This window comes from Apostichopus japonicus, chromosome 16 (assembly GCF_037975245.1).
Source record: "Apostichopus japonicus isolate 1M-3 chromosome 16, ASM3797524v1, whole genome shotgun sequence".
Classification (NCBI taxonomy): Eukaryota; Metazoa; Echinodermata; class Holothuroidea; order Aspidochirotida; family Stichopodidae; genus Apostichopus; species Apostichopus japonicus.
In genome coordinates this window covers 20,153,588-20,174,002 of record NC_092576.1, presented here as the reverse complement: position 1 = coordinate 20,174,002, position 20,415 = coordinate 20,153,588, and the positions used below count along the sequence as shown (strand labels likewise).

General features: G+C 37.4%; 1 protein-coding gene across 1 annotated transcript in view; it reads left to right on the top strand.

The window, feature by feature from the left end:
* Nucleotides 1-20,415, top strand: part of LOC139982777 (uncharacterized) — a 48,560-nt gene that overhangs the window by 8,275 nt on the left and 19,870 nt on the right. Inside the window, exons 3-11 of the mRNA XM_071995868.1 lie at nt 3,321-3,644; nt 4,404-4,670; nt 6,833-6,967; nt 8,099-8,248; nt 11,297-11,434; nt 11,899-12,054; nt 12,678-12,821; nt 13,837-14,130; nt 15,219-15,533. Of these exons, the coding sequence (XP_071851969.1) occupies nt 3,321-3,644; nt 4,404-4,670; nt 6,833-6,967; nt 8,099-8,248; nt 11,297-11,434; nt 11,899-12,054; nt 12,678-12,821; nt 13,837-14,130; nt 15,219-15,533 (1,923 nt within the window). The remainder of the gene's footprint in view (nt 1-3,320; nt 3,645-4,403; nt 4,671-6,832; nt 6,968-8,098; nt 8,249-11,296; nt 11,435-11,898; nt 12,055-12,677; nt 12,822-13,836; nt 14,131-15,218; nt 15,534-20,415) is intronic.

The window sequence follows — 20,415 nt, the reverse complement described above, 5'->3', positions numbered from 1 at the left end:
ATCTATCACCACTTGCGCCTTCCCTGCGTGAATAATGCAATTGTGACTCCTGAGAAAATCTAATCCCAGTATGCAATCAGGCCCTAAATCTGCAATCCAAAAAGCATGTTGTATTGTCTTTCCGCCTACATGGATCTCCAATTCAGCCATTCCCAAAACAGGCACGCGCTTCCCATCCGCAAGTATCATATACACACCTTCTTGTTGCAACGGCGGTCTGAACTCACGTTGTAAACTGTAAAACACACCTGCATGGACCAAGGAAATATTGGCCCCAGTGTCAACTGAACAGGACACATCATGGTTTCGTAGTTTACTCTTCAGCTATATGCCATCCTTGGCTAAATCGGGTATCCCATTTAACACGGCGATACAGATGGGCCCAAGATCTACTGCCCGGTTGCGACCCCCAATCCAGACATCGGATCGTTTCCATGCACTGACGAAGAACTTTGTGGCTTAGTGTTTTTTGCTTGGCTTGGACATTCCCGCTTCATATGGCCCGGTTCCTTGCACTGGAAGCATATCGGAGTGCCATCGTCCGTGTAGGCTGGAAATGGCCTATTACGGCACTGAATACGTCTCTTTCCGGCTTCATCAGTATTACCCTGGCGTAGTTTGTGCTTCAAATCGCTGACATCCTTATGCAAAGCTTCCAGGGCTTTCCTCATGTCTTCAATCAAGGTCTGTTTTCCCTGTATTCCATCGACTACGATCTTCTTTATTTCGTCACACATTGTTTCCCCTTTGGTTTCTCTAGCCGCTTGTTCATTACCCTGGCTAACCATACGCACACTCCTTCTTATACCGAGGCTCCTCTGCCTCTCTGCAATGTGATAGGCTTCAATTTCCAGCGCAGCTTAGACTGCCTCCTCCAGATTCACGGGTTTCATCTGATACACCCCAAGCCGTAATTCTGGATCACCCAAAGCATCTAGGAAATGGTCTTTTGTCAGCATGGCTTGTAGCTCGCCTGGGGCCATCGGGTAAGCCTGTCTGGTCAACCGTTTGATCTCATGTGCTAGCTCCGGTAGAGACTCATCTTTCCTGCGCAGCCTGCTCTTCAGCTGGACTCTGAACACTTCATTTTGGTGAGTGGGGCTAAATCTCTGTGACAATGCACCAACCACGGTTGTGTAGCTCCTATGACACCTTGCGTCGAGATCGGCAATCACGGCTTGAGCATCCCCTCTCAAGCTAGCCACTAGCCAGAGCGCTATAACATCAGTGCCCCAGTCGTGCAACTCTGCTATAACTTCAAACTGGGCAAGATAGTCCTCCCAAGGCGTTGTCCCATCGTATCGTACGTTCCGGGCCTAATACCCGTGGTACCTGTTCTATTGAGCACCAGAGGGTCCCTTCGTTGTCGGAACCATTGTGGCACACCCCAACCCGAGCGGGGCACATCCCACACCTCCTGACCATCATCGACGAATGGATTTCCTTACAGGACGTCAACCGAGGTGTTCCACCTTGGACACTCCTGTGTTCTCTATACATTGGGGTATGCATTGGGGTGTTTCTTGTACCCTTCATTGTCCCAGGGCCATCAGTTGGTCCTCCTGGGGGTTGAAACCTATCAATTGAAGGAGGTTCCCTCACCGGGTAGTCCGTCCCAGTTGCTCTTTCCATCTCATCGCCCCGTGAACTCCACAATTGCGGTGAATCCGGAAATCCATCAGTAGGGCACTCATCTATAACAACCCAGTTGGGTGAGGCCTCCTCCTCGGTACGACTTGTTGTTGTAAAGTCTCAGTGTGCCATGCCTCTTTCTCCTAAATAATCAGTTCAGCAGCCCATCCCATCGCTGCCACCAGTTGTAACACGCTAAGTCTCACGTAAGTTCTTAGTATGATGGGAGGTGAAATATGATTCAAGGAAGAAGGGACAAAGTAAGCAAAACGAGAGTCAAGCACAAAGAATTACAATTGACACAGTAAATTCTAAACATTAAAGTATTTACAGATTGGAAAAAATACATATAAGATCAAATTTCAAATAACACTGTAAGTCGGAACTCATATTCCTTATACGGTAGCTGGCCGTCACCGACGCACGCACCCTCTGTAAGCACAGCTTCCCCTCGACGTGACGCATGCACCCACCCTCGGTGAGATTCCCTGTGCGATGGACGCACGCACCCTCTGTAAGTACAACTTCCCCTCGACGTGACGCACGCACGCACCCTCAGTGAGATTCCCTGTCCGATGGACGCACGCACCCTCAGTAAGTACAACTTCCTCCCGCCGTGACACACGCACGCATTCTCTAAGTAAAATTCCCTGTGCGATGTACGCACGCACACTCTGTAAGTACAACTTCCTCCCGACGTGACGCACGCACGCACCCTTAGTGAGATTCTCTGTGCGATGGACGCACGCACCCTCAGTAAGATGTGTTTAGGCACATGCCAGATCGTAACTGACAGTCGCGTGCACACTTATATCACCGGTTGCTTCTTACTATTCCCAAACGAGCTTGTGCTCTTAGGCCTATTTTAAGACAAGATGAAAGATTTTGTGGGGACGGAGCCGCCCTGTACTTCTTCGTGCAGAGAATCCTACAATTATTTACATCGAACAAGGGTCTAATCTCTTCAGGTTGTGAGCCTACAGGGAAAACGGTTCTCTCGCCCTATATTTCTTTTCCACACCGCTAGGTGGGTGACGTCAAGGTTTAGATAAATATAATAACCCTTACTACAACGAAATCGGGATTTCTTCTTAATAACCAACCCGCAGAAAAACTGCCTAAGTATTTAGAGAAACAAAGATACTAAAATCTCACCCATAAATGATGACAAACATGTACCAAACTTTTCTTGGTAAACCAATTAGCGGTTAGGGCCTAGTTAAATCCGCGTCCGCACTTGTCCAAGTCTTGCTGTGAACTGGCGATCTATTCAACACGAGGCAGATTATAAGAGACGCGAAAGTTGCATGAGCGTCCACATGGGTATCACATGTCACGCTAGTGAATTAAGAAAGGCGTCGGGCGCCGTCGATTCAGTTAAATGGGGATGATGCGTGCTTCGTTACAATTGGAATCAGAGCAAAGCAGTGTATACGACAAAATATTTCCTGGCACAATCCTCTCTCTCTGTGTCCCGAACATATTTCTCGTTTCTATGCATTAATTTCCAAAACAGTTGGGAAATATCCTCGGAATTTTGATTGCCAGTTGTTATGATACAAAGTATTTGTTTTAATGTCTTAGAGAGGATGATATACTGTACATTAGAGAGCCTGGATCTGTGTTGTTTCAAGGAGCTCACTGTTTTATTTCCTATCAATGACAGTTTACATGTTATTTCTCAATAGCACCAGTAAAGATGACTTTCCTTGGTGTAAAGCCTTTTGAGTCTGAGCATAATACAGTACAATATCAGTGTCACATTAGCGAATCCGACAATGTTGCAGCGACTGCCCAAGTAGAGTCATTCAGGGCTGTTTGGACAAGGAATGATGATGATGAAAATGTAGATCCACCAGCTCCAGTCTGGAATGCTGCTGGTATTTATAAACATTGGAGGGTAACATTGAACAATAATGGAAATAATGATGCCTTTGGGGTGTTTGGATGTGAAGCTGCGTTAGATGGAAGGATCACTACATCAATCTCAGGGATATTTATGAGATCAGATGGTGAGTTACTCACAGCTGTAGTTATACGCCTGCCGTGCATTATATCATAAGATGTTAATATTGTACTATCACAAGAAGGATGATAATTATATATATTTGGACAAGATTACTGAAGCAGCGTGTTTAGTTACATAATATGAGCTTATCAAATTACATGTATCATGTTATATTCCATATGCATATTTATAAATATATTTCCTGACAAGATCATTTATTGGCGAACAATGTTCTAGCTGAGAGGCAAAAGTGGTTGAAGCATTAACATAAAATAAATATTGTATTTAGCATAGTGTGAGAAAGGGCAGGCATTGGAACTGCTAATTAGAATCTGGAAGATTGTGGCACTGTCCTTACAACATGTCTTTAAATGCAATGCAGTAATGTGGCTGAGGATAATTAATGTGTAAATGTCAACTTCAATATATACGAATACGACGTTTGCTTGACAAATCCAAATAAGTGTTTAAAGCTTCCTGCTTCTACGCACACATTTGACATTAGCATTATGTTGGACCCTTAAATAAGATTCCATGCCTGACATTAGATCCCTTTGTGGAGTCAACTTGTTAATATCCAGGTGAGACAAATACAAGCATATACATCCATCGCATTTTGTATCATAATATTAATAGTTTTACTGAATAGTTCTACTGTATATTTAATTTTATTGAGTCATTAATGATGAATTGTAATGAAATAAGTGCTGATAATTAAATTTAGTCTTAATAATATGGTTTGTTACAACATCCTTGATTTCAGCTGATATTGTACCCAGTGATGAGTTGGTATCAGTAACCGCCAATGCTGGTGATACAGGTGTAAGCATTGTTATGAAGAGCACCGGATCAAAGAATGTTGCAGATTTCAGATGGTTGAAGGATAATGTAAGAAACAATGGTATAAGTGGTCAGAATACTTGGAGTATTAGTGGACAAGTTGAGGTAGATGATGCTGGTGTCTATGAGTGTCACATCAACAATGAGAGGACTGATGCAAAACAAGGTCTAAAACTGTTGATAGTAAGAGGTTTGTAATTGTGTATTTCAGATATGTACTGTTTAAATAGCTACTTTAAAATAATATGTTTGTTTCAGAGACATCCATAGCTATAATGCGCTAAAGCCCAACAAGATTGTGGTTCATGACACCATGAAGTGATATAATCTATACCGTCATTTGAATAACCCAACTCAATGCCTTGTGCCTAGATGATTGATGGTTGATTAAAGTGTAAACTATTTTACCAGATAAATTCTCCCTTTCCCCCATTTAGCAAATCATGATAGTTCTTCTAAGCTGTACTTACCTTATATAACAATAAAGGGTTTGTATTGTTATATCTTTGAAATATGATTTATATGGAATATTTACTCACAGTGTTTATCCTAGTTTATCACTATTCTAAGGAAGCGCAAAATAGACATGCATATCGACAACTAATTAAACACACTGTCAAACCATAAAAGACTGAACCTGAGAATTCTGCACACTTGCTACCATCTTGCCAAAATGTCAAACCTCTGAAACTTGTGTTTTACGAGATGTACTAAATTTCCCAAAAGTTGAAACTCTGAAAATTGTCGTTTTGTGGTGCGCTCAAGGATGAATCCCTATGCAAGTACTTGGGGTAGTTTATGCTATTAAGTAACATATTATTAATGCTCGAGTGAAATTGAGGACTTTATTTCTATAGGCAGGCTAATTTAAATTTACATAAGGCATCTGAGAAAATATATGAATTTTTTTTTAAATTTAAAAACTTAATTCACTAATTAGAAATATTATGAAGAATTGTCGTTGTCTGAGATGGATTACTTTACGTCCGATTTTAAATAACGTTTTAAAGAGCATCCTTCACCAAAGGTAACTTGGTACAGTCTAGAAAGATATAACAATTGAAAGTTGAAATTACAGAAATTAATTCTAATTTCATATAGACTAATTGGTATTGATTACATTTCTTTATGAATATACAACTAAATCATTTCTAGATCAATTTCCTGTCCCCAATATATATTTTTGTGTTGAATAACCATCACAAGCTAACAAGAAGCAATTATCTCCTCTTTTTTTTAATTTCAAAACTAGTATGAGAGCAAGGACAGCATGTTTGAGAAACTTGTGCATTACCTAAAGGAAAAATAAAACCTTGCCATTTCTGCTTAGAGAATACCGTTTTGCAGTATGCTCTTTTCGAGTAACACGAACTTTTGAAAGCATATCTTTTAACCTTAACATTCGATTGTCACCCTTGGCTTTCCTAGTATTTTTGAACTTCGACAGTTCACGCTTATTTCGTGAAATAAGCAAGCCACAGATCGCATATCAACACATTAAATCCTTCTGAGCCTTACACTTCCTAACACTTCATGATAGCTAAGGCAATATCTAGTCATAGTTTTCTTCCATAACACTTTCCGGGCTTGGGATTGTTTGAAAAAAGGAGAACATGGATGCATTTGGACTTAACTGCTATCAAATCGAGACTAAATTGAACAGTGGAGGAACTGAAACAATGAGCCTTAGAGCTAGCTAAACATATCACATATGGTGCCGACACTAGCAGTTACTATGATTCTAGTTCCGCTAACACTAGGGACAGTTCTGCGACTGAGTGGCAAGCCTGGTGCGTTTGTGAATTTTGTACGTTCTTTTTTTCTGTGGAAACATTTTTACCCGGCAGGAATAGCTTAACAACGTTTTCCATTGACTTTATGATAATAATTAGTTTATTCCTAAAAAAAAATCGGGAATAGGTAGTTTTGGCAAGTTATTTAACAGAGGACGTAAGAATATAAGCCTCTAATATGCGGTTACTGACAAATTACATGGTTTATTCCTCCTTTAAAAGAGGATATGATCAAAATGTGATGGGAAACCGTTATAAAAAAAAAAAAAAACATTTGATATGACTACCTTATTAATTACTTTCGTATGGAAGCGACCACACCTGTATCAATCAGGACAATTGAGACTAGATCAGAGAAAGTATGGATCTAAGATGCAGTTGCATTAACGTATAGGGAAATATATCATGGTTGTAAGTTGTGATCCACAATATAAAATGCAGTTCTATAAAGTTATTGAATAAAGGTACAGCTCTTTTTACTATAGTAACATATAACTTACTATTATTTCAGCTTCACAGTCATAATTTACATCTTAACACGATCTTTTCATAACACCAGCTTGTCCAGCTCATCGATGGGGCCCAGATGCTTGTGATGGTATATGTGATAACTGCTATAACAGAGGCATTTGTGACGAGACAAGTGGAAAATGCATTTGTGCCCCTGGGTTCAAAGGAACACATTGTGAAGAAGGTAACAATGTTCTAAATGTTTTACTGAGAAATATTTTTTTTATGAAATAAATCTGTAAATCTTCATGACAGAGAGAGATTCTGCATAATGCGACTTTCAAATTGTAAATGTAAATAACATTTATTCAAGCTCACTGGCAATCCACTTCGTATTTCATTGAACAAAAAAATGATTTGCTAAAGGGAACCAAGTAATGGCTCAGGTCTACTGTATGAAAGCTTTAGACCTTGTTTATTGCATGTAAATGTGTGATGTTGGTAATTTGAAACCGATACATACCATACCTGCAGATTAAAAACAGTTCTGAAACGGTGAATGTTAGGCCTTATTTGAACAACAGAGTAGTGTGTTCAGTAATTGAAAAATACAAGTGTGTGCAATTATTTTGTGATTTGAGAAACTTCCTTTACAAATAAAATTTGAGCAATATTAGCCCTGTGAGCCACTGCATGCTGTTTGTGATTCATCTAGTGATTTGCCCCCCCCCCCCCCCCCAATAGCCCATCCAGATTATTTGCATGTAGGTTTAATAACTGCAGGATACTTTCAGCTAGTATTCATTTACTTAGAGTATCACGAATAGTTTATGCAAATCCTACATGTGTATTATTTCAAGATCAATACATTGGTAAATTTATCTCACAATTGCAAAATCTCAACATAAACACTTACAGCGGACCGTTGATGGTTCTGAGATAAGTGTCAGGAAAAACAGCATTGGACTGTCATTTGCAACGAATATCAATTGGATTTAGTCCTTTATAGTCAACACATTCGTGATTAGGCTGCATATAAGGGTTGTCAGGATCATTATATATGGATATTGTCTGTGAAATAAATGAAATGGTGTTTGCACCCTATGTTGGTATTTTAAATAATTTCCTAACTTGTTGATGATACCGAGGTCAATTGCACTAGCCTCAGTATATGACATTGCTGAATACAGTTAAGGTAATCAAATACTTTCTGTTTCTGTTCTTTTGCTTTTAAGCAATGACATATTCTGCAACTGACTATACATATGAAGTTGCTGTCTAGTGAAGTTGCATGCCTTTTGGGAGCAGTACTGAATTTGAGTTTCTTGTAACGTTACTAGGGCGGCTTTGTAATTAATTTATATTTTCCTGTTAGAATGTGGAGGTAACAGGTATGGAGACACGTGTGAGAGGAGATGTTCTAGCGGTGGTGGTTCTGACAGTTGCAGTAAATACCTCTTCTGCCTCGCTCACCCATACGGCTGTAGCTGTAACACAGGATGGAAGGGGTTGGACTGCCTTACCGGTAGAGCTTACTTTAATATTTCAACATATGTTTTAATTCCATCATGTTTTAGTAAAGATGTTATCATTCCTTATTTAAATTATAATTAAGGGATGTATCAGTTTTGGAATTTAAATTATGGTCGGATACTGGCTTTGCCGGAGTCAGCGCCAAATTCCGAATTTTGGAAATTGATATAATAGGATCTGGTAAATACATGTGAAGTGGGTGGGTGCGGGGTACGGATGTAGTAGTGACAAATTGAAGCATTCTTTATGTTATGTTTTCATGTTATTAGTAAGTGAAGTTTAAAAAAGTGATCTTCTTCTGAAGACTTTCTACAAGGAATAACTATTCCTACAACTCTACTACTTATTAGGCTACAATGTAAAACCCTACACTTATAGTCTGACATTCTGTGCAATGCAATGAAAGTACAAAAAATGCCTACATAACTGGGAAAATATTAAAAAATGCTTTAAAAAAAAATGCTTAAAATTCCGTCCCTTGTGTTTGGAGACACAAAAGTTTAGCTTTCAGGTAGAAAAAGTGCTGTATTACATGTAAAACTCCCAGAAGTATCGACAAAGTATTCCCTTAACGCCTTCATCTTACATTCAAGAAAAACAGATAAAACTCTCAGAGGGGTGGGAGGGGGGATGGGGAGAGGGTGTAGCCAGCATTGTGAAATGTTTGTCAGGTATGGAATTTCAGTGCGAGGGAAATAATTTAGGTGGGGGTGTCGAATTTCAAACAGCAGGTTTATGTGTCATTTTAGCAAGAAATTGTCAGATCACCACCCCAGACTTCTGCCAAAACTTCATTTAATGATCCCATGATACACAAAATTTAGTCACATGAGTATTTAGCTCTGTCTTAACTAAAGTTTTCCAGATGGTACAGCCTTCCAGAAGTTGTTGCACATATATCACTGAAAATGGACACTAGTTATACTTTCCACTACAATAAGTTACAAAGAACTATTTTGTTGGTTTATTTTTTGTCAAACATTTAGAACATATCGTCAAACCAGCAACGACTATCTCAGTTTTGAAGCTGAATTCATCAAAAATTCAACTTTTTACTTTAAAAATAAATATTTGAGACACTTGGTAATACAGTACCTCAAACCAGCAACTCGGTTTTTTTCTAGCAATAGATGTATTACCAAGATCAACGAGGGCTTAATGAATTCCACTTATGATGAAAAAAATGGTCCCTCCGTCAGAAGGTCAAAACACGGGCCCTATGGGGAGACCTGAGATATAAAACGTTGAGCAAAGGAAGCTCCAGGCCTGTCTCTTATGTATGCACCATAAAAAAGATGCAACTTGATATTCGTAAGGTGTATTTTAGGTGAAAGATCTGTATACTGAATTTTCAAACAGTGCAAAGCTTGGCGTGAACCTTGTGACCTATCTGCAACCGTTCCAAAGCAGTTCCTTTCTTATTTGGATAAACCTCGATCAGAATAATGACATTCTAACCTGTAATAACATCACCCAAAATTTAGCGCCATACTATTTGCGTTTTTTTTACATATGACCATCTGATGATTTGCTCAAAACTCCCATTTGCCTTAAATGTGTTACATAAATCTGTTTGTGTGATTTTTTTCTCTCATTTGAGAGATCAGAATTATTCATATTTACTTCAGATTGCCAAATATACAGAGGTAAAAAATTCTGTGTACAACCCTTTCCAGAAGAATGATAGGCATCAAAAGTTGCATCATTAATGTCAAACTGAAATGTCACATTTTATATTTCTCCTGTCGATGGGTAAAAATGTGGCCATGCAGTTTAAATAAACAAAATGGATTTTATACTTTCTGAAATATATCAACTTTTTAACTTTACTCCAGGTAAGCAGTTTTCAAAAGTTAAAAGATTTTGAATTTCATATTAAAAATCTGTAAAAAGACTGACATGCAACATATTGTATGTCCTTTATATTGACTTCCTTCTTGTTTTGTCAACAGGAATTTCCTCTTTTTTACAAAGTAATGCACATTAATATAATCAATTTCTGTAGAGCTTACTAAGGTAGCCGCTTGCAATGTTGGAGATAACTTTCATTAAGCTGTGTCTGACTAAGTTCCGAATTTCGCAAATATGGTAAAAATACTAGGTACTTTGTTTTGGCATTGATTGATTTCATACAATCATGTTAACTGAGCTGTAGCATGTTTGATATTCCAATTGGTCAGATGGGGCTTTTTAAGGGTAAGAGTGAGGGTTAGTCACTGATGAATATGCAAGTATTGAAGCGGTAACTCACCTATCACTACCCACCGCCGCCTCTTCTCTCCACCTCATAGGCTGTAATCCTGAAAGGTTGAGTGATTTCTATTTGAAGTTAAAATAAAAAGATTCAAGAATATATTGGCTTTATATTCATCTCTAATGACATGGATAACACGTTTTTTTCCCCTCGCATTTGATCGCTCACGATTCCTTCTTTTGCAAAGGCGCAAAATATCTGAAGTTATCAATGAGAATTTTTCAACACCACTTAATCAATTTGAAAAGTGGATTGGAATTTGTAATAAGTAACAGAAATGACGTATATTGAAAGTACTTTTGTGCACTCCGTCCCTCAAGCCAATAAGTGTCTATTGCTATTGCAAAATGCTACATTTTTCCTACATCTTTTGATCTCTTCATTTTGTTGTACATTCATCATTTTTATTGAAACAATTTTTTTATATTTTATGTTATCACAATAATTAATTGACTATTAACTTATGCAAAAAGGGAGGCAGGTCATCATTTAAAGAAAAAGCAAGCAGGTCAGTTGGAGTTTAGCGTAGGCTGTAACTTCTACCTCACATTCACCATCTTCAATACAGGCTAGGTTTGCAGGCAATACTTTGTGTGATACAATATCTCACAAGGGGAATAAATACTGGAAGTTGGAAGGATGCGTGTGAGTGTTTTTTCTGCTAAGTTTTAAGAAATTGTTAGTAAAGATGCTTTGGACTGTGACATTAAAGTAGTTAATAGAGTAAACAACTTCCCATCAGTTACAAGTTCATTCAACTAAGCAAGTTATTTACTTTGCCATCAGCATGTGATCCAGGAACCTATGGTGCCAGCTGCCTACAGACCTGTCACTGTCTGTCTGGCCAGTGTGACAGATATACAGGAGTATGTACAGGATCACCACCAGGATGTAGTAGTGGATGGTCAGGGACTAATTGTCAGGGTTAGTAGTGTTACTTGATGGATATTGATCCAAACATGACATTTGATTCATCATTAGTAGAAAATGACTTGCCCTGATCTCAGACCTACTCCACTGCGGTAAGTTGCAGCTTAATTTACATAGCAAAACATGTTTATCCTTTGTACAATGAGAATGTGTTGCAGGATCCCATGGAACAGCTTCCTACTGAGCTTTGTTTGGTGTGATAATTTAGACTTCTTTTGTTGCCACTGTCAAATTTTCTTCTTACTCTTAGACCTTGACAACTCATATCGCTAAAACTGCATGCCATAAAAAAAAAATACATCTTAGAACGGCGGCTGAGACTGGTCAGGTTGCATGAATACTTAATATATTGTTCTTGAAAGTCGTCTACTGTCATCCTTACATTTTCCGTAACAACAAAAAGAAGCAATCCTTAAAACTTCAAATGCATCTTGAAAGGTATGTTTTAATTCCTGCAGTTCCTGATGTTTGTACTACTAACTATTATGGATCTAGCTGCACTGATAAATGTCACTGCATGGGGAATGTTACATGTGATAAGATAACGGGAGAATGTCCAAACCAAAGTTGTGCTCCAGGCTATGAAGTTCACACAGGACAAGTGAAATGTGAAGGTAAGGCTTGAGTCTGGATTGAAAATTGTGTGAATAACGGGAGTTCAGATAGAAATTCAACACAATATAATAACTTTGTTCTCAAAGCAGTTCCATTTCTCTCAATATTTGTAGAAGTTACAAATTCTGGAAAATTCATCGCCACAACGAGAGTGTGGCATATAATATTTAAGAAGAATTGTGTCAGCATGGAAATGTGTTCATTTCCCTTGAGGTGGCACAGTAATCATAATCAATTTTCATGCAGTTTACAGTAGTTTTCTTCAAGCTGCAGGGTTAAATCGTACATCAACAAGATGCTTGGTCAGAGCTGAACTGCAACTTCCAAATATCAAAGTAATCAGAATGCTAGCTGTCTCGTTGTAATGAAACGTGTTACCTAGCGATAATTATATATATATATATATATATATATATATATATATATATATATATATATATATATATATATATATATATATATATATATATATATATATATATATATATGCCAGTTAGCAATTGAGTGCAGACTATCTTTGCTTTTCGATTCATTGGTAGTACATTTAACGAGGGCATCATATACAAAGATATTACAATAGTTAATATTACAGTGAATGAATGTAGAGCATTTTGATTTACAGAATGCCTAGGGCCACGCTTTGGGTACGGCTGTGAGGGTGACTGTCATTGTTCAGAAAGTTACTGTAACAAAGTAACAGGAAGCTGCTCTGGAGGTTGCAATCCTGAATGGGTGGAACTATTTTCACCCAACTTATGTCAGACAGGTAAGAAACATTCTGTCAAGATTGCATCGGGATGGTTTCTCGTTTATATGAAATGATATTTAAAGAAAGCTTGAAGAAAAGTTGATAGTCATGAAGAAAAAAATGCCATACTAACATGATTCATTGCTATAGGTGACGCGAGGAGTATTTGCCTTCTATAGTTCTTGTTTGAGCTTGATTATTGTTATGGTAAAGCTTTTTACCCGCAATAAATGAAAACGAAACACAGACTGTTTTATTGACAGTAGTAAATGTGCGAATTGTTTTCTTTTTACAAAGTAGGGAACTTGGTTGTAAGAAATGCCTCAATCAATTATTTTTCAGTTGCTGATTTAAATAAATAATTCTAGTTTTGTTAGATGTAGATCAGTTTGTTTCTTTAATACTGCCTACATCAATGGGTATATGATAAATCACTGTTACCAGTAACATAGAGAATTTTAATTGAAGGAACATGCATTCATGTTTAAATTGTTCCTGTGTATTTATGTGCATTATTAAGCAACTAACTTTGCATGCGAGTGACACTACAAATGGAATTTGGGTCAATTTACGGTTTGTAATGTTTTATATCATTGCTTTTTCATACTGCTTTATATCATTAAGTTTATGACAATCCAGGGTTGAGTCAAGCACACAAATCGTTTGTCTCTGCATATATTACTATAGGTGTACTCCTTGAAAATTGAGGAGAGTGGCGGGGGTGGGGTTGCAATATGCTTAAGGTTTGTTTTCAGTTATTCTTTCTATATAATCATTATTTCATTTTATAAATTCGGTATGTGATGCTCAAAACATTGCACTTCACAATAGCAGTATATTCTCATCACAATATTATCTCATTTTCATTTCTGTATAATCAACATATTATATTTTTAATATCAGTTCATTTTCAGCAAAGCATTTTCTGTGCATTGCAATGAAAATACTGGTAAAATGTTGTGGTCCTAGCAGAGTATAATCTGATGTGTTATAAAGACTGCTATGAGTGTTTCTCATTCTTTCCTCATTTAAGGTCTAATAGATGCCTCCTATACCCGTAAAAATCCCGGAGTAACAGCTCCTGTGACTTGCACAGCAGCTAAGGGTCCAAGTCCTTCAGACATTAATCAGTTAGATTTTGTTCTGCCAAGACATCATGAGAATTTAGATGACAATGGTATTTCTCCTGATTATATTTTTGGTAATGCAACAACAAGAACCGCTCCATTCCTAGTAGACAATGTCACAGATGGACAGACACTTTACTGTCAGCTGAGGAAAGATGGCAACAGATATGCAGTATATAACATAACTATAGATGTATTTGGTGAGTAGCATAATTGCATAGGTTACATTAGCACTCAAGGTGTCAACCGTGGTCTCTTCATTGAGCAGGAAGACGACAACTTCAATTTTCTGTTTCTTTTAAACACTCTTCGGCAAACAGTTTCCAACTTTGTAACAGTGACTAAGAAACACTATAGAAAGACGGATCCAAAGGCGGATGGTTATAATATACACTTACCATGATATGACAATACCTCTTATTGTAAAGAAGACAATTGGAAAGTAAGTAATGTAGCACGTACTCTCATGCTACCACACTTGCTTTATTTATTTTAGTTATATTTAGAGATTTCATTTCATTTTACTCTGTTGATAGTGGTATATCAATTGAGGTTCAAGTTACTATTTAACTTAACTATTATTACACTGTACCATTAGTGTAGCTGAACTTAAATATTTTCTTCTTTATTTTACTTAACTTTCAATTTGAAAACTATGTTAGGCAAAATAATTTTCAGCATCAATGCTGTTGGACCTTATAATGTTTTAAGCTAGTTCATGTAGTTTGATGAGTACCAATGTCATATTGTTTTGGTACAGATGGATGTTAGTGAAATCAACTTGTGTAAGAATCAAACCTCTGAAATACGATATATCCAAAGGCAATGTTTCTTGAACTATATTATTTGTGTAATTGTTCCGAGCACAATCACATGATCACATGTCATAGTATGTCAACAATATCTCATAAGTAAAAATTAAAGCTGATTGCAAACTATGAATAGCCATTAATAACGCTTTATTGTACACTGCTTTATAGAAATGTTATTGAATTACAGACTATCCCTAAAGCTAGCAACAATATTACCTAAGGCAGTATTTAGATGATATGTACAAAAAGTGTATTATCACAAGATGTCGACTAGGTCTATACTATACAACTGACTTCAATGCTATACTCCATGACCACCTGTAATCATGATGACAATTACTCATTCTTTAATAGTATTATAGTGTTCATTGTTTATAGCGATAAACCATGCTCACGTCTGACATAACATTATACAGTCAACAATGATGTCTTCCAGTAGATAATCTGTAATTCTTATTTCCCATTTGGGCTTCTAGATCTCCCTGAACTGCAATCTGCTCCAAAAGCAGATCTAATAACCGATTCAACAGTCACCATCAGCTGGTCAGCCTGGGATGAAGAAATTGAAGATGGGGACCCTCCTGTCATCGGGTATACGCCTTACTACAAGCTGGCATCAGGACTGAATTGGTCTATCCAGGATACGTCTACATCTATCAAGACATTGAATTTCACCTTTACGGCCCTCATACCAGAGGAAAGATACTCATTCTGTGTAGCAGCAGTAAGAGAAGGAGAGAAGGGAGAAGGTCCAAAGAGTCCAGCGCTGAATGCTACTACCATTTGTGCAGGTATTTTGCACCATCATATTAAATCACAATGCATTTTAATAATTGTATCTGTCATGTTATTTGTTTAAGGGCAAGCAGATGATTATTGACCGCATAACTTGCCAGAATGTCATTGCATTGTGTTTACTGTTATTGATTACTTTTTTTTGCGACTTGACTATATACTTAAGCCGTTGCAACCTTTTATTTGTAAATTGTAATAAATGGTATTTGTTTTGTGTTGTATATCAGCATAGCATTATTATCACAGTAACCCTCCCCATTTTACCTCTTCTAAAAAAAAAACCTTCAAGTGCTATGTCACTGGAAACTGAAAGCGCATTGACCCTAAAGGTTCCTTTACGGATTTACCAGCTCTCATAAACCTACAAACTCGGATTTTCATTTTAAATGTTAATTGTAACCAATGCAATGGCGGTGGCGTGTGTTCGGATGTCTGTGGGTGTGGATGTGACGCAGTATGCTTTGATACTTGGAACAAAGATACCCCGTACCCCAGCAAAACCCTATTGATTTGGATACATAAAAACTTACTTAGTTATGATTTTATTAAATTATTTCTGAGTTTTGCTTTCGGGGTCCTGAAGTAACAGTGGATACAATGTCCCTGACCAAACTGTAAAGTACCTAGCATGCTACCGTTTTCTCGTCTGTCATGGATATGCACGTGAGAAACATGTAGATTTTTCGGCGCGTGTTTAGCTCTGTATACATGATACCATAGGCTGATGATCCTTCCCAAATTTCTACTGTAATTAGGTATCGTCTTTCTAAAGGCTAACTTTGTTGGGTTTTTTTACAAGGTAAGTAAAACATTTTTGACTTATAAATAATTTTCTTGGAATTTAGTAGCATCCCTTCCATAACTTTCCTGCTAAAGCCTGTTGAAACAGCAATTTTCCTTGGTTCTCAAAAGTTTAGATATGTACGGTATTACGCAAACATTTTTTTATTGTGCTTGTGTTTCCGCCGACTGTGACATGACAACTACAATTACGAAATAAGGTAGGTAATATATTCGAATCTTCCGATGCATGTCGCTAGGCCTTTAATATTCACCAAATGTGTACGTATTTATACATAACATTTTTTATTTGTCTGTCAAATCAAATATTTTTTACATCATTACATTATTATTGCAGGTGGATAACATTTCAATGACAGTTGGCCTCGTCGACAATTATCGCTTAGCAAAAGTGGTCGCATCGTTCTGCTTGATTGAACTATTCGATATGCAGCCATTTTTTCAGTATTCTTTTCACAAGAAGGGTGTAACTAGTTAACTACTGCACGATTTTACTGCTATTAAAAGGGTACCGCCATGTTGTGTCATGCGTAAACTTTTGCATAAAGTATAATACATATTAACAAATTTGTTCGACGCTGTCAATGGTAATGACTTAAGAGAGGTCTCAGTCCCCAAGGTCTCGATATAACATATCTCGACTACCACACTGATAATTATTCATTTCAACTAGCAGTATATCTAGCAAATTGTGGAAAATTATTTCAACTGTAAATTATACACGAACAAGTCTATATCGTCCCAATTAGTGATGGCGCTTAAAAGTAAAAAGGTGGGCACGTTGGAGCAAGCAACCAGACAGGGAGGACATTTTGCAAGTTTGATGCACTAGTACAACGTGCACATCACAGTAAAAATTAGGGGTTAAGAAACACCTCCTACCCACCTCCCCATCCTATGTTTTTTTTTACGTAAACTGCATAGCTGCAACAGAAGCTGCAGCACTTAACTTATGCTGAAATGTCTCTTGAATGTAGGTCTGGGCCGTAATTTGTGTCCAGGGATGAAGCTCCGGTTATTTAGGCGTTTTAAATTTGGTTATGAGGTATATCAACATTGTGAGGTAGGCCTATGTTAACTCAACAAACTGATTGTTTGGTCGCATTAAACGATGAATCCGATGAATCCGTAAGATGGTAAATTCATCAGATTCATACCCCTAACACATCCCTCGTAAAATAAACGGAAACCAGTAACACTACTACTTTCTGGAAAGTTCGTAGACCTTGTCAGTATTTCCCAACTCATTTTCATGTCTTCTTTTTGAATACATATTATTAAGTGTGAGGCAAAAATATCTCATAAGCACGAAATTTAAAAATAAAAAGTAGGTGGATTTGAGTCCTTACATGCTACAATAATTATTAGGCATTGGCCTTCTCTGTTCACCTGTATTCACCTATATCCCACACCTCATCACTAGAGAGATGTAGTGTGGGATGAAGAAGGGAGAGAGAGCACAGCTCTTGTAACTCCCCTACAATGCAGATATCTGTCCAAAATTCCCTTGAACTGATTAATACTGGTAGCATCAATGGCAGACTGTGGAAGGGCATTCCATTCGGATACAACCCTGACCGAAAAAAAATGTCTGCGTACATTCAATTTTGAATATTTTGCGCACAGTTTCATTGAATGGCCTCTAGTAAAAGAGATGTCGCTAAATTCAAACCATAATTGAGGGCTAGCTTTTACGAAACCTTTCATAATTTTAAAAGCTTCAATTAAATCTCCTCTTAGTCTTCTGGTGGATAATGTTGTGAGATTTAGAGCAGAAAGTCTTTCATTGTATGGCAATTTTCTAATGCAGAATCTTACACTTGCTGACATTAAATAACATTTGCCATTTCTCAGACCAGAGATGCAGCTTATTGATATCATCTTGCAAAGATAATGCATCGTTTTCATCTTCAATCCTGGTAAAAACTTTAGTGTCATCTGCAAATTTTAAAACATGGCTAGAGATTTCATCATCAATATCATTGATGAAAATCAAGAATAATGATGGTCCAAGGACTGAACCCTGTGGAACTCCACTTCTAACTGGCAACCATGATGAAAAAGTACCATTCAAAGCCACTCGCTGTCTTCTACCATTAAGCCAGGCTGAAATCCATGCGCTCACTGATCCAGAAATACCATGAGATTCAATTTTGGAAACAAGCCTTTTATGTGCCACCTTATCAAAAGCTTTAGCAAAGTCAAGATATACAACATCAACTGGATAACCTTTGTCAACTTCATTGGTAACATATTCAAGAAAAGTCAGAAGATTTGAGAGAGTAGAACGTCCTTTAGTAAATCCATGTTGTGTATCCTTTAATAATTGATGATCATCCAAGTGTTTAATAATAGCATCCTTTATCAACATTTCCAGAATTTTACAAGCCGTGGATGTCAGACTTACAGGACGATAATTACATGGATCATGCTTTGAACCTTTTTTGAAGATAGGTATTACATTAGCTTCACGCCAATCATCTGGGACAATACCTTCATCCAGAGATTTGTTAAATAATATGGCAAGAGGGCCGGAAATTTCTGGAGCCATGGACTTTAAAATGTTATTATACACATTATCCGGTCCTGGAGCTTTGTTTGGCTTCAAGCTCTTAATCTTCTTTAAAACATCATCATGAGTAAAGCACAGACCTGACAATACTTCCTCACTTCCTCTTGTAAAAACACGATCAGGCACTGGTAAATGTTCAGTTGATTCACAAGTAAACACCGACGAAAAATATTGATTCAATATACTTGCCATAGATTGATTGTCAAACACCACATCACCCTCTGAATTATGAAGAGGTCCCACAGTATCTTTAGTTTTACATTTTGAACGTACAAAGGAATAGAATGACTTTGTATCTTCTTTAATCTTATCGCCGAGTTTTCTTTCAAACCGTCTTTTAGACCTTCTTAATTCTGTTGTAGCTTCATTAAGAGCTTTCTTATATTCTGACTCTGCTGTCTTTGTTTGTAACATTCTGAATAGTTTCCATTTCTTGTACTTTCTCTTGCGTGCTTGAAAAGCCTTGTAATCCATCCAAATAGGCTTTTTACTTCTTTTTCTCTGACTCCAGGGAACAAAGTCATCCATCGCCTTATTCAAAATAATCTTGAAATGGTGCCACATGTCAACAGTATTCAGACCATCAAATAACTTATTCCAATCAATACTTTGCAGATATCTTCTCATCCCATTATAATCAGCCTTTCTAAAGTCTCGGAACTTGTTAATCACCTTTTTGACATTCACTTGAACAATAAGCTCAAACGTGACTATATTGTGGTCACTAGTTCCAAATCGTTCCATAACATTAACATCTTCTACCATCCCAGGTTCAGAACTGAAAACCAAATCCAGTATAGAGTCACCTCTTGTTGGTACAAAAACATGCTGAGTGAGAAAAAGGTCTTGAAAAAGATCAAGTAAAGCTTGACCCTCGCTGTTGGCTGTTAACGTTGACCAGTCAATTCCCCTTCGATTGAAATCACCCATTATCAGTGAATGCTCTTTTGAAGCACATTTTATCACATTATAAAGTTTGTCACTATCTTCAATTGTATTGCTTGTACTATCATAACACACACCGATAAACACCTCACTATGTTGTTTTGTCCTTATTTTGCACCACACACTTTCAGACTCATGTGTAGGATCAAAAGAGGTAACAAGTTCATGAGATAAATCATTTTTCACATATAAAATAACACCACCACCTCTTGAAGCTCTAAGAGGGTTTCTGTTCACAACATAAGCAGTGAATCCAGAAATATCTAGTTCACTTTCCAAAATTGATTCAGTAACCCATGACTCACTAATACCAACAATGTCTGGTTCCAGCTCACTTATATATGCCTCCAACAGAGATATCTTGTTAACAATGCTACGCGCATTAACATAAAACACTTTAAGTTTATCCACCTGTAGAGTTATATTGTCCTTGCTAACTGGTGTTTTCTGAGATTTTTCATGAACAAAACTAAAATTCCTCTTTACACTATTTACATCTGAATCCCAAATTACTCCTGTGGCGGGGTATTGGGGGCCAACACTTGAATAATTTTGCCCCC